Source organism: Dromiciops gliroides, chromosome 2 (genome assembly GCF_019393635.1).
Source record: "Dromiciops gliroides isolate mDroGli1 chromosome 2, mDroGli1.pri, whole genome shotgun sequence".
Taxonomy (NCBI): Eukaryota; Metazoa; Chordata; class Mammalia; order Microbiotheria; family Microbiotheriidae; genus Dromiciops; species Dromiciops gliroides.
The window spans coordinates 566,311,729-566,327,613 of record NC_057862.1 but is presented as its reverse complement, the minus strand read 5'-3'; the positions used below and the strand labels follow the sequence as shown (position 1 = coordinate 566,327,613).

Sequence of the window (15,885 nt, the reverse complement as noted above, 5' to 3'; positions counted from 1 at the left end):
CACTATTTTTACTTGTGAAAAAGGCATTTAGGTGGTATGCTTAAATAATTATTAATAAAGTGCTTTATAATTTTGCAAAGCATTAAGTGTTCAAAATCTTTTGCATTTAAAGAAATATCATTGAACATAGATATAAACTATATAATAATACCTTCTGCTTCTTTTTCAGTTTTTTTTTCTCTTTCTTTTTCTCTAAAAATTGTTCCCAAGGAGTCAATTTATCTTTTCCTTCCAACTTGTTCTTGACCATCTCTTCAGCACTTTCTTTAAGACCTGTAGAAAAATCCAAAGAATACAATAATTTATGTTCTTGCCACCACCTTGCTGGAAAAATGTAAAGTCTTCAAATTTTTGACAGCCTGGGGCAGCTAGGTGGCTCAGTGGATAAAGCATCAGCCCTGGATTCAGGAGGACCTGAGTTCAAATTCAGCCTCAGACACTGGACACTTACTAGCTGTGTGACCCTGGGCAAGTCACTTAACCCTCATTGCCCTGCCCCCCCAAATTGACAGCCTGTCACATGGAAGAAGTTTAATTGAAATGTTTCAAATGGACAGCATTTTGACAATATGTTGCCTTATAGTTTCTTTTACAAGGTCTCCAATCCTTACATTAAGATCACTCAGGGTCAGCTAGGTGGCGCAGTGGATAAAGCGGCGGCTCTGGATTCAGGAGTACCTGAGTTCAAATCTAGCCTCAGACACTTGACACTTAACTAGCTGTGTGACCCTAGGCAAGTCACTTAACCTTTACTGCCCTGACCAAAAAAAAAGAAAAAAAGAAAAAAGAAAAAAGAAAAAGATCACTCAGGACTCCTTGAAGATATAGCAACAGAAACCCTATTCAATAACCCTTTCAAAATATGCATCAGGTGAATCTTAACATAGGGAGATGTATGTTTGCCAAAGTTATTCACCACTGCGATGGAGGAGACCCGGCACAAAGTCTAGGTTGAGAAGGGATCCTCTGTGTTGATTGCATCAAACTATAAAATATTATAGAGCCTCCTCGAAGATATATGCAATCAAGCAAAGGAATCTGGCCTGTCCACCCCCACAGAAAGGAACAAATGGATGAAGAGTATCTATTACTCAGATTTTAATATAGATTTGGGTAGAAACCTTATATAGTTATCTAACAGTAGGTATATCTGGGGTAAGTGGTAGAGAAGGGCAATGAGCTAGACCCAGAACTGAAAAAGGGAGGACTATGTGCTGGACTGCTTTGGGAAAAATGCAAAACTCTTTTACTGACCCCAAGCTTCCCATAAAAATAGAAGTTCAGTTTTTTCAACGCCAACATTGTGGTATTGCTATGTGGCAGCAATATGTGGAATAACACTGCCTCTGAAGAGCTATTCCAATAACTATTACAGAGGGTAATGGAAAGATGCATGGTGATACAGGATGCAAAATATAACCAATGATATACCCAGAAGAATGGGAATAAAGGATCTCAGTCTGAACTGTGAAACAGGTAAAAAAAGAATAGTAAAGAATGATAGTGGGCTAAACAGAATACTCCACTGGTACCCTTAAAATATGGGAGAACTGAGAAAGGCCTACAGCACATTGGATGGACCCTGTGGAAAGTTTTGGGGACAACATGGCAGAGTTGTACATACAGCATTGTCAGGCATGGAAAATTTGCAATCTGCTCTGTTGGCGGAAATGACCACATGACTCATACCACAGATCCATTTTAGCATTTGTGTATAAGAACTAACATCCTAGCAATCCTAACTTTTGAACAATGGACTGGGCTACCTCTTAGGTATTAATAGGATCCCTATCATTGTAGGTGTTTCAGCAGAAGCTAGAAGACCACTTGTTAGGGAAATGGTACAGGTAATTCATGCCTTGATGCTATTCACTGAATCCTATGACATCTGAAGTTCTCTCCAACTCCAGAGTCATTGACAAACAAAAGACCCCTGGAGACAGAAATGAGTATCAATAATGACCCAAGTTAAAGGATTCATCAGAGCTGACTTGGAGTGATACTGGATTTGGTTTCCTTAAACCAAATAAGGATAAACTTATTACATGGCATGTATAGGGTACTCTAATACTCTCCCTTTAGTTCTACATATCTAAAGATTTTAAAGCCTTGTCATAAAGAGCAAAACATACTGTGTAAAAAGCTTGACTCATGTACGTGATTGTTACTAATTCATTTGTGGAAATTTGGGAAAGAAAAAGTATGAGACCTGGAATCACAAGACATGAATTTGATGCCTGGCTCTGTAACATAAACTCAGCCTTAATTTTCTTATGTATAATAATTGGCTTTTATCACACTCATACAATGTGTAAAAATCCTGTGATAAACTCTGGAGGAAGAAGACAAAAAAATAACAATCTATTCTGCCAATGAGATTATAGTTTAACGGAAGAGAAGGCAAGGGAAGAGAGTATGACTTGTACAAAAATAAGTATGATATAAGGTAGAATATGGTAAGAGCAGGGGACAGTTGAGCAAAGGGCCATGAGAAATTTGAGGAGAGGTATTTTTAGAGGGGTAGTGTTATGGCAGCAAAGTGTCAAACTTGGCAGAAGGTAATAGCAGTATAAAAAGGGGCATTCACAGGAACTTGGGTAATAGCTCAAACCCTCTAATATAACCTTGTTAGTTTCAACTTTATTATTAAGGAATATGTAGTCTCATTTTTCATAAGCATCTTATTTCAAGGAATATGGGGAGAGACAGGAGTGCTAAAGTATATGGGAGGCAAAACCAGAATGATAATAGTTTGAAGAGGTACCACGGTGAACTTTAATAGACACCAAAAAGAAGAGTATCAGACACATGCATAGGAATACCAAACAAACTAAGGTGAACCAAATCACTGAATGACAAACACCACAGGACTTATATCAGGATGACAGATGACAACTCTATTCCCTACATATCATCAACCACTGAAATGTGGACAAGGAAGGGAGGAGAATTAAACATTTATGTAGCACTTACTATATGCCGGGAACTAGCATTTTACAAACACAACAAAATAACTACTATTTTACAAATACTATTTTGTTCGATCCTTATAACAACCCTGTGAAGTAGGTGTTATTATCTCCATTTCACAGTGGAGGAAATTGAGGCAAACAGAGGTTCAGTGACTTGTCTAAGGTTACATAGCTAGTAAGGGTCTGAGGCTAAATTTGAACTCAAGTCTTTCTACTTCTAGGCTCAGTCTTCAATCCACTGTGCCACCTGCTGCCTTTAAGGCATGTGTAATTCAAATGGATCTGTGATATGGCAACACTTTTATGCCTGCCCATTGATACAAATGGTCCACATTCTCAGATATAAATGTTCCACCCAAAGTGCTGAAGGCCTTTGCTTTCTCCTTGCATTATGAGGATACCAGTGGACACTTCTCCACCAGGTAGAGCTCCCCCATGCCATGTGACCAGCCCATCTTATCTCCTATAATACACCGTCTTGATGGTATCTTTTTTTTTTGGGGGGGGCACAGGGCAATGGGGGTTAAGTGACTTGCCCAGGGTCACACAGCTAGTGTCTGAGGCCGGTACTCCTGAATCCAGGGCTGGTGCTTTATCCACTGCGCCATCTAGCCGCCCCTTGATGGTGTCTTTTACTTCAGTTTTTCTTTGAAACTCTTCATTATATATTGTAGCCTGCTCATATTACGCATGCACCTCTCCATTGCCTTCTGCAATATGAAATTTTAATTCTCCAAAACGCTTTCATGTCTTGCTGTTATAAAGCAATACAGGGAGATGTTGGCATTAAAAAGATAGGATTCTGCTTTTTAGTGAAGCTTAGGATCATTAAAGGAGCTCTTCAATTATCTGAGGAAATGCAACCCTAATTGTGAATCTTTTCAGTAGCTGATGCCATACATGTTCTACATGGTTCGGGGAAAAGAGTGATGGACTTGGAATTAGAAAACCTGAGTCTAAACCTTGTAAACCTGGGCCAAGTTGCTACCTTCTCTAGGCTTCAAGTCCTCACCTATAAAATGAAGGCATTCGAATAGATGACCTTCCCTTTCAGCTCTAACTCCATGATCTTATGCACAATATTATACACAAACAGAAATTCCTCTACAATCTGGATCCTCTGCTGGAATTTCTCCATCAAAGTGGAAGGACCTTTAGTGATCATACATTTTCCTGACTTAGGTCTCTCATGAACTTTATGATGAAAATCACTGAACAGGGTTATTTTTTTTGTTTTCTCTTTCAAAGAATCTTGAATGATTCTGATGTGTGGATAAGACATATTTTCTTGAAAAAGAGCCTGTGAGATGGCATTTTGCTCTATTGAGTCAAATGTTCAACAATAAAACAGTGAGATCTCATACCTCATATAACTTTCAATTAATTGTGAAATGGTCAAGATGTGGTCCATTTCTGAATCACTTCTAAAAGCTTTCCTTCACTACACACAGTCAATCAGTTGCTAAGCCTTGTCAAGTCTACATTCACAATATTCCCTGCATATGTCCCTTTCTTTATATATGTGGCGACCATACCTTCCTTAGGCTATTGCAAATAGGCTATATGGACTAGATTGTAGAATGTATGAATGGGAGTAATGTGAAAAAGCCTTGCAAAGCAGACTGGAACTAGAGACAAGCGAAATCTGGGCAAGCTCCCTGGGCAGTAACATAGCCAAACCTTTAAAAATCTATCTCTACCTATTTGTTAGCTATGTAGAAGATCGATGAAAGAGGAAAATGACTTGAGGAAGTGAGAACATTTCTGTAGTGCAGGAAAGTTCTCATATTAGCCATGTCCTTCCCTTTGCTCTTTGTCTACCTTTCCTCCACAAAAAACAAACCATGCCTCAATCTGCATTTTGAGTTCATCACTTCTAAAAGCGAGATGGTTAGCATGGCTGGTTATAAGTCCTCTGGAATTACAGTTGGTCTTTGTGTTCAGAAGAGTTCCTAAGTCTTTCAAAGATGTCTTTACAACATCATCATTACTGTAAGAATTCTCCTATGAACCATATTTTTAACATCAAAATTCTTTGTGTGATTCCACAAGAATATGAATCATCCAACACCATAATCTTTGACAGATCAAAGTGGTTTTCTGGTTAACTCACAATTCAATTAGTCAAAACCTGTTCTCTACGCATTCTGATTGACCAAGATTTTATTATTTATTAATATATTAAGGGGAATATGTAACTTAAAGTGTATATTGCATAGTAAACTGCCTACTTTCACTCAGCGTAATAAAAAATGTTTGATGACCACTGGTAGTGGTCCTACACTCTTGGATCCCTTACTATCTGAAGAGTTTCAACATTGATAAATTAAAAGAGCTTATCTTTGTGTCAAATCCCATTCTCATCATCCTTCTGGGGAATTAGGTGTGCCTAAGAAATCCAAATTCACTGTCCAACTTTAGTACTTTGCAAGCAATTACAATTCTATTCAAAGAGGTGAAATTTATTGTTCTTACTACCTAATACTATATTATAGCCTGTCTTATTGGTAAATAGTCTGGCCCAAATCATTCTGTACTGATAGAAAAATACTTTTTACTACTGGCTTCATGTATCATATATCTTTTCTTTCCAACTACATAGGGATTCTTAACATTTTTGTGCCATGGATGCCTTTGGTAGTCTGGTGAAGTCTGTGGATTCCTCAGATTAAATTTTTTAAATGAATAGAATTGCAAAGGGAACCAATTATACTTAAATAATTATAAAAATTTAAAAATCAAATTCATAGATTATGTAGAAATCCTTAAACTACATTAAGCTCTTTGAGGGCAAGAACTCATATTCCTATATTATGTAGAACTTATAGTATTAGGTACATAATAATTAATAAGCAATCATTTGATTATCTCCCATGAAAAATTCACAGTCATCAAATTCTCTTTAATCTCGTGTCTAATATATATCTGATTCAAAATGAATCCAAAATTCAACAATTAAAACAGACCTTATTCTGAAACTATCACAAAATAATTATTTTGTTAATTTTAATAAGTTACAACAAAGATGTCTCCTTCAGCTAAGTATAGAATCTTATTTGTGTGCATCAATTTCTAAAGACACTGAAATAGTAAAGGAATTAAAAATGAATTAGAAATTATGCAATTACACAACATTATGATAACTTAAGAATGCTATGTTTTCACTGTCACCATGAGATCATTTAAATCTCTCTGTAGAACACAACCTGTTTATATTCAAAGTTCGTAAAAAGACACCCACCCTAAAAGCCTCTTGGCACACATTCAAGAACATTTTTTAGGAGATAGTTATAAGCCCATCTGATTTTAATCACTATTTTAAGTGTGTTCATTTTTCACACAAATTATATTTTTAGAAGTTAAAAAATATTTTTTACTTCTTGGGACCACCCAACTTCAGAAAACAACATCAATAATCTTAAAGTTGAGGAAGTGAAAATCTTTAAAATTAGATGACCCAATTATGACAACAATAATTAAACAGTGATCCTTTCAGAACTATTGGAAATAATTTATACACAAGAAACACCCATATGAAAAAAAAAGCAACTTTTCCCGATATTTTTCATTTCAATTATTTGGAAGTACTCTTCAAAGAGTACAAGAACAACCTGGAGTAATTTAGTCTGGGGATTGCCATTGGGTTTTGCAAAATGCAAGTGCCTCATTTCAAAATATTATTTCTGGTTTAAATATATTATTTTTCAACAAATACTTGAGAAGACAATAGGGAATATTTACAAATTTTGTTCTTTAATTTTAAGAGTTAGGGAATATTATTATGTGAGACAAAACAGTCTGGTCTATGGAAGAACCAGCCCAGGTAATTAGGATTTAAGGATCTTGGGCATTCAAAGCCCAAGTGCTGTCCCTAAGTCAAATCTTTGTCCTATAAATTCATTTCTTCTTTTTATTTTTTTTTGGGTAGGGCAATGGGGGCTAAGTGACTTCCCCAAGGTCACACAGCTGGTAAGTGTCAAGTGTCTGAGGCTGGATTTGAACTCAGGTTCTCCTGAATCCAGGGCCAGTGTTTTATCCACTACGCCACTTAGTTGCCTGACCCCCCTCCTATAAATTCATTTCATCCTAACTTTTCTTTCTCTACTTCTCCCTAAATGTTGCTATCCTTACCACATGAGATTCTATTATGGGAAATTCATCTTCATTCTATCCTTAACTACCTTTAACACTCACTTTTCTATTCACTGTTTTGTTTAATTATATATTTTTTGACACTCTTCAATGGATACATAATGTCATCCATACAGGTAGGTTCTTCAATACTAGAGATATGACCTATTCATGGCTATTTATACCAAGAGATTCTTTTGAAACATATCCTCCCACAAATTCATCAAAAGAAGAAGTGCAAAACAAAGTAGATAATCATTGACTAGGGAATGGCTAAATGAAATGTGATATGTGAAAAATAATGGAATATTATTTTACAATTAAAATGCATCTGAAGAATTCATACAAGTGTAGGAAGTGATGCAAAGTGAAGTAATTGAAGCCAGGAAAACAATATATATACGAATTTATTCTATTATGTAATGCAATGTGAACTGAAAGAACAAAAACCAAAAGAAACCGAATACTAAATAGTTATAATGCACATGGGATAGGGTATGATGAACTAGGTTGGGGAATAAAGTGGGATATATTAGGAAGTACTGATGCAAAAATAAAAAAGGTAGGAATAACATAATAACTAAAACAAATTCACAAGAGGTTCTACAAACATGTCAAGGCCTTCCTAACATTCTCCTAACATTGCTAATTGCAGTAGACCACATGGACCATTCATCAGTTTATTCCTTGCTTATGCTATGTGACTAGTGTATTAAAAAAAAATACACTTCGGGGGCAGCTAGATGGTGCAGTGGTTAGAGCACCGGCCCTGGATTCAAGAGTACCTGAGTTCAAATCCAGCCTCAGACACTTGACACTTACTAGCTGTGTGACCCTGGGCAAGTCACTTAACCCCCATTGCCTGCAAAAAAAATAAAAAAATAAAAAAAAATACACTTCTCTAATGATATTCCTTATCATTCCTTCAGCATATTTCTTCATTTGTCATGTGTTGAAATATACTCATCTATCCTTACTATACACCTCCTTTTAAGTGATTAATTTTAATTTTTCAAAGATTATGATATTCAACGTGCCTCTTTGATATGACAGCACCTGCACTGTTACAGCACTAAATAAATTAATAATTGTTGATTGTGTTTGACAGTGTGCAGGGTATCTCAAAAGTCTCAGTACAGTCTTAAGCATTCGTAGTTAAAGTTAGAAGTTACTAAGTACTAAGTTAATTTTTTACTTACTAGTTACTGAACCTGAAAACAGCACTAAGACTTTTGGAACACCCTATATAAACCATTCTGTCTTATTTCTGTTTCATTTATCTGTTCTCCCAGGCCAATACTAGCTATTATAAATACTCAGTGTGGATTAGTATTATTTTTATTTATTTAATGTTATCACTGTGTATATAGTCTTTCTCACTCTCTTCACTCTGCATCAACTCATATTCATCTTCCTGTTTCTTGAAATTTCTCACGTTTGTCATTACTCAATGCACAACATCCAATCACACCCACATGCTAGTCTGTTTAGCCACCCCAACTGATGGATATTACTTGACAATTGTGGGGTTAAAGGGTAGAGCTAGAAGTAACCCTACAGATTATCTACTCCAAATCTCTCATTTAAGAGGCTAAGAAACCAAGGCCCATGAGAGAGAGTTTAAGAGACTTTCCTATGGTCCCACTCATAGTAACTGGCAAAGTCAGAATTCAGACTCAGATTATCTGATTTCAAATTCATCCCTCTTTCCCCTGGCACATATCCTTTCTTACATAATTCTAGGTACTTTCCTGAATAGTTGGACCAATTCACAGTTTCACAACTATTTGTATGCCTTGTCTTCCCATATTCCCTACAAATGACCATTTAACTTCTGGGGTTATCTTTACTAATTTACTGGATATAACGTGAAACTACAGACTTCTTTTAATGAAGTTTATTCTTAATGATTTGGAGCATGATAAGGTCACTGAAACTTTACTTATTCTTCTTTTGAAAACCTTTCATAATCTTTGACCACCTGATTCTTCTCTTGATAAAAGTATTCATGATGTACAGGCATGATGATTCTGTGTAGTTTACTCAAAACATGCTTTTTTGTTTTTTAAAGGATATTTGGGATCAAAGATTCCTTTCTGATCTACACTTCTGCGGCTGTATTCTTCTAATGTGCCACAAAGCCATTTTATACTGGTTTTCAGCACTTTTCTATCTTTAATTTGAACTTTACAGCCTCCATTTCAGTTTTACTCCAATTCTATCCTCACTGAGGTTTCTTTTGACACCCTTTAAGTTATTCCTTCACTTCTTATGTCTTCTGTTGACTGTAAAATCAAGCTGTCTCTCTTGGAAAGCTACTTAAGATGTTGACTTCAAACACAAAACAACATTTGGGGCTCATTAGTGAACTATTGTATTCTGTACTTTCCTGAATTTTGTGTTGGTTTTCTTTTTTGCTTCTCATGAAGTCTGCTCATCACAACTGCCAGACCAAGCTTTCTTGGAATTCATAAGGTTCAAAATGGTGGCAAAATTTGATGAAGGTATACCCTTATCTAACAATATGACATGGATAATCAAAGAAGCAGCATGTGAACTTGAGGCCCAATGACCCAAACATGATCTATTCATGTGTGTCTATTAATACTGTTATAAAATTATTCTTGAGTGTTACTGTTGTATTCACAAAAATAGCTATATGTTTGTCCTAATTTTAGAAACACACACACACACACACACACACACACACACACACACACACACACACACACACACACACACAGAATATGGTAAGCCTTTCATACTAACCAAATTACAGGGTAGGCAATTCCCAATTTAAGACAGGCTATGTTCCAAAAGTTCATTTATAAATATACTGCTTGGAATGCTCAGAACACATTTCCCCCAAAGAAACATTGTTATAAAAAGTGGTTAGATTTCCAGCTGGCCTATTTTAACTTAAAATACAGATCAACTATAATGTGAATATTTCCAAGAGGAAACAAATGTCCCATAGGTACAATACAAACCTCTCTAGAGGCTTACTAGAGTCTAGAGGGAAATCTCTCCTTCCCATCTAAGGAGCAAAAGGAGTGGGTTGGGAGTGGAGAGGTTCAGATGAATATAAATTGGGAGATTGCTTATATTGCATTTCTTAGTCAATTTTCAGGAAATTCAACTTCTCTAAGGAAAGAAAAAGTTCTAACTTTCTAAGTACATAAAACAAGAAGACTAAAGGGAACCTAAGAAGTGACTGAAATGATTCCCTAGCTCCAAGACTATCTATTCTTAAATAATCTCAAAAGATAGTTATATCTCCTGTTGAAAATTCCTCAAAGAAAACACAATCCTCAAATCTTAGAATTACAATGTCTTACAGCCTTTAGAATGACAAAGTTCTTAGGATCATGGAATTTAGAGTTCAAAGTAATTGTCTCAGTTACTTTTATTAGGATTTCAAACCAGCTCTCCTGAATCCAAGTTCAGTCGTCTTTCTAGTACACTAGTCTTTTTCTTTTTAGCTTTATCTAAGTAAGCAATTTATCACCTACAAAAAGTGACAATCTTGATCACTGCTGATGCCGAGTCCCTCAATTTCATTTTCTTGTCTTACTGCTATAGCTAGTATTTCTTTCCCTTTATTGAATAGTAAGGGTAATAACTGCATATTCTTGCTTTGCTCCTGTTAGTATTGGAAAGTCCTCTAGTTTATAACCATTAGAGATAATGCTGGCTAGAAAGTCAGTCCTTTTATTAAGGAAAGCTATGTTTATTCTTATTTTTTCTATTGTTTTTAATAGAAAAGGGTGCTGACTCTTGTCAAAAGCTTTTTTCTGCATCTATTGATATTATTATATGATTTTTGGTTTTCTGTGTTATTAATACGGTCGATTTTGTTTAGACTTTTCCTAATATTGGACTAGCCAAACAGTCTTGGTATAAATTCAGCCCAGTCACAGAATATAGTCTTTGCAATATGTTGCTGTAGCTTCATTGCTAATATTTCATTTTAAAATTTTGCAGCCATATTTGCTAGGGATATTAGTGTATGGTTTTCTTTTTGTTTTGACTCTCCGTTTAGGTATCAAGACTATATTTGTTTCATAGAATCACACTCAGTTTTGCTGGGAATGTTATTTTAGCTGGAAGCCTAAATATTTTGTCTTCTGCAAGATTGTATTCCAAGCTCTCTTTTTATTTCTAGTGGTTGCTGCTAAATCACGTATGATCCTGTCAATCCTTGGTACTGGAATTCTTTCTCTCTGAATGCATGAAGTATTTCTTCTTTGACCTGGAAACTTTGGATTTTGGATATAATGTTCCTAGGAGTTTTCATTTTGAGTTTTCTTTCAGAAGCTGAACAATGGATTCTTTCTATTTCTACTCTGGCCTCTGGTTCAAAGAGTTCTGGGAAGTTTTCTTTTATTATTTCCTGGGGTAAGACGTCTAGGTTATTTGGGGAGGGGTGGGGGAGGGGAGGAGAAGGGGTAGGAGCCAGGGTCTCATGGCTTTCAAGTAGTCTAGTGATTCCTAAAATCATCTGATCTGTTTTCTTAGTCAATTATTTTTACTATGAGAGAAGTTATACTTTCTTCTATTTTTTCAATCCTTTGATTTTGTTTTTAATATTTCTTATTGTCTCATGGGACCATTAGCTTCTATTTGGTTAATTCAATTTTCAGGGCGTTATTTTCTCAGGTTCTCTTGTTCTAAGGCGTTAACTTTCCTTTCCAAAATTGTCTTCCATAGTTCACATTTCTTTTCTTGCCCTTTCCTCTACCATTTTCATTTGGCTTTAAATTCACAGATAATTCTTAAAAAAACAAACAAAAACAAACTCATCTTACCTCTTCTAGGAATTCTGCTTTGACTTGTACCCAAGTTGTGTTTTTCTTTGAGGCTTTATTTATAGATGTTTTGGAATAATTTTTTTTCTTTTTGGTTTTTGTCTTGAGCCTCTTTTCACCATAATAGATTTATGGTGGGATTTTTTTTTTGGTTGCTCATTTTTTCCAGCCTACGTGTTTTACTTTGGACTTGATATTAAGACAAGGCTCTGAACGCTTCTAGAGGGAATGTCTGCGTTAGTCCTGCTGCTAATTTCTTGAGGTATTGAATGTTATGTTATTTCATGATCTCAGGGACAGCTGATGCTGGGGACTTGCCAGCTTTCAGTGCTTCCCAACCCATAGCTCAGTCTTAGCTGCTCAGCAAGGGGAAAAGTCATCTTTTCTTTAGAGAATGGAGTAAAGTAGAAGAGAATAGGGGAAAATGTATAGGAGTTTCAGGGAATGGTACAGGGAAGAAAAAGAAACTTATGATGGATGGTCTTTTTTCTCCCCCAAAGTAGGAAATAAAGTTATCTTTTGAGAGGAAGGAATGATATAGCACAAAGTAGCTTAAGAGAAAGTATAGTATGGGTGGAAAAGAGCAAAAAGGGTGCCATTTAGTGGCGAGAGATATGTAGAAGTGATAATATTAGTTTAGAGGGGAACTAAACAGACTAATTCATGGAATCTGAAAAGCACTCAAGTAGTAGTGGAAAAGACAGATGGGGGTAACTCAGTGTTGGGTTTGGCAAGGTGGGACTAGTAATTCAAGGAGAGAAAATAGTGTATACTTGAGCTGGTCAATCATATGGTTAAAACTACAGGAGGAAAGCCAGACTAGAACAGGGGTGACAGACTAGGAGGTCAAGGAAGGAAGAAATAACTGGTTATAGTAAGGAAGAAGAGGTTTAGGAGTAATGAGGCAGAGGGAAATATGGAAGAATACAAAGTTGTCAAAGAGTAGAATTTTAGAGTTGAAGATCACAGAGATTCAGAGTGATAACAATATTTAAGATGCAAAATGGCTGAAATGGAGTTGGTAATATAGCTACCTATGAACTAAGCACACAGGGTACTTGGGTACATCAACAGGTTTGCTGAAGTTCCTGTGAGGGCTGCAGAAGAAGACTATGAGCCAGGTTCTAAAGCTCCTTGCAAAAGAAAGGAATCCCTTTTTTTCCTTCACTCAGTTCATTAACTTCCTATATGAAAGCCTCTCCCAATGATCCCAGCTGCTAGTGCTTTTTTCCCCATCCCCACCAATTACCTTGTATTTACTCTGTCTATGCTTATAGTGTACCTTTCCTCATTCAAAATAATGTAAATTCCTTGAGGTCAGGGAATTTAATATTTTTTTTCTGCCTTCAACATTTAGACAACTGCCTGGCAAAGAGAAGAGACTTAATGGTTGACAGAAGGAACTAGACTAGTTAATAAAGATGGAAAAGAGTGAAGAGAGGTTTCTGGGTAATGATGGTATTTGGATGGGCTGGCAGTGGTTATGAAGAGCAAGGAATCTATTGTTTCTCCCTTTTATCATATGTTAGACTTGGGATCAAATCCCACCTCTGCTACTTCTATGTTGTGAAGCTCTTGGGGAAATCACTCAATCTCACTACGTCCCAAGTTCTTCATCTTTAACATGAAAGGGCCGAGAGAGAAGCTCTCTAAAACCCCCTCCCATTCTAAACTACTCTCCCATAGAGGATGGCATAAGCGCCATAACAAGGACTAGGGAAAAGCCATGATTTCCTAACCATTCCTAACCCTTTTGGGGTTAAAAAAGAGATTTTAAAAAAGAGATAACCAATGTTGATCTTGGAACATTCTCTATCTCAGTGCTAAAACGATACTTTTTTATGATAATGCTCTACTGTATGGAACATGTGGAGAGAATGGCAGATAAAACAGCTAACATATGGAGATGAAATGAGGCAACCACAAACAAGATGAACAGAAAGATATGCTTTACAGGCAAAATGAAACCTAACTTGAAAAAATTCAATATTGTTGGGGGCTTCTGGAAAACAAGAGTTGCCAAAAACTAGCTGAGTATGCAAAAAACAAAGATGGGGAAGTCTCTTTTTGAGTAAAGACAAATTTAAAAGTCAAAGTCACAAAGAACACCAGACTCTAGAAATAGTGCCTACAAATATAAACCACACAGTAGACTTTATACATGTACAGAGTGAAAGGAATGAGATGAATACAGTCATCTTCAAAAAGGATTTCTATTACAATGATTTATAATAAAGTTGGGGCCCTTATAACCATTTATATGATTAACTGGACTTTTGTAGAAAAGACAACACAACTATTTACACAAATTCCATAAAGTATGGGACTGTATCAGTTGTTTGCTTTTTATAAAATGAGCTTTCAGTTTTCTATTTTAAGTCTATAATTTTAAAAAGAAAAATTTTAATTTAATAATAACCCAATAAACATAGAAATGTATGTCATCAACTACATTAAAAAAAATACCCTAAGATATAAGTATGAACTACCAGTGTTTTTCAGGAGACTCCAGATGTTTCTTATTGAGATTATTCCCATCCTACAGATGTTATTTTTGTAGTCTGAATTTCCCATTTGTTTCCTAATGATGCCATAATGTCAGTGTGCTATCAACATTTTGATTCATGGCCTCCAATCATGAATCAACAGAAAGACTAATGTGAGAGACCTTGAATCTATGGAAGCGAAGTAGTAAAATGAGGGGATTGAACTAGAACGGACCTTTAAAATCTCTTCCAGATATATAGCATTTGGGGATTATGCTATACCAGCATTTTATATTTTAACCTCTAATGCTTCCAGTTTAAAAAAAATGTAGAATTGCCATATTATTTTCTATGCAAAAGTTCACATGAATTAAGTGAAAAATATTTTTACAAATTCAGTTGGTTCTCACTGTCTTAAAACCTTTACCTATCTTACAAACTGCTACTAACAATTTAAAGCAACAGAAAATATACAACAGAAGTTCAAGATCATATTATTTTTGAGCAATGGATCTTCTAGACATGGCACTTTTATGTCTATGTAAAATACATAATTTTAACAGAATTATTTAAGGATTTCAGCCTGTTTTCATTAAAACCACGTGGTGGTATCTGTCCAAACTTCCCATAATGTAATTTTCTGGGGAACTTTTTTATGCCAGATATACCTTCAGGGACAAAAGGTCATGTCATTACAAAATATAGAATTTTTTTAAAAAGTGTAGTTTCTTTGGAACTTTAAGTTTGCATTTATGAGTCTAGTTGTAATATTTCATTAATATAAGACTTTTCAAAATGGACCAAATTCTCATCTGATCACAGAGAATTTCTAACTCATTCCTTGCTAAACTCCAACCTGGATTACCCGTACAAACTAATTGCTTCTTCACGTGCTGATGAACATTCTTAAAGAAGTCAACTGTGCCAAAAAGATTCACTACTACTTTGTCATCTACTCCAAATGAAGCATTATTTCAATTATTCTTTCTTGATAAATTCTATCCTATTCTCCTCAATAGCTATTCCAAACTTTTTTCCTCAATCCTATATGATACCTCTTCTTCAGTTCTCTCATGAGAGGGCTCATTCTCCTCCATTCATAAAAAACACAAGACATCAGCAGCAGCAGCAGTTACTTCTACTCTTCTCCATTTTCTGTTCCTTCCTCCTTTGCTCTAGTCTTGGAGAAGAAGGCAAGGCTAATCCCTCCATTTGTGCCCCTGTGATCCCTTTCCCACTCATTTTTCCCATTAATCCTCAATCCTCCCCTCATCTTTAATTACTTCTCCCTTACTGGCTTCTTCCCCACCACCTAAAACATGCTCTATACAGTAAAAAACAAAAACAAGCACCTCATGTAATCTTCTCCGGGAATACTGGATAGGGACCTAGACCTGTGTTGACTCAAGAAATTAGTAGTTGTGCAACTCTACGCAAGTAACTTTATGTCCCTGGCCCCCAGTTTTCTCGTTTGTAAAATGAAGAGGA

General features: G+C 35.8%; 1 protein-coding gene across 1 annotated transcript in view; it reads right to left on the bottom strand.

The window, feature by feature from the left end:
* Positions 1 to 15,885, bottom strand: part of ESF1 (ESF1 nucleolar pre-rRNA processing protein homolog) — a 105,804-nt gene that overhangs the window by 27,325 nt on the left and 62,594 nt on the right. Inside the window, exon 10 of the mRNA XM_043983167.1 lies at positions 152 to 273. Coding sequence (XP_043839102.1) covers positions 152 to 273 — 122 coding nt within the window. The remainder of the gene's footprint in view (positions 1 to 151; positions 274 to 15,885) is intronic.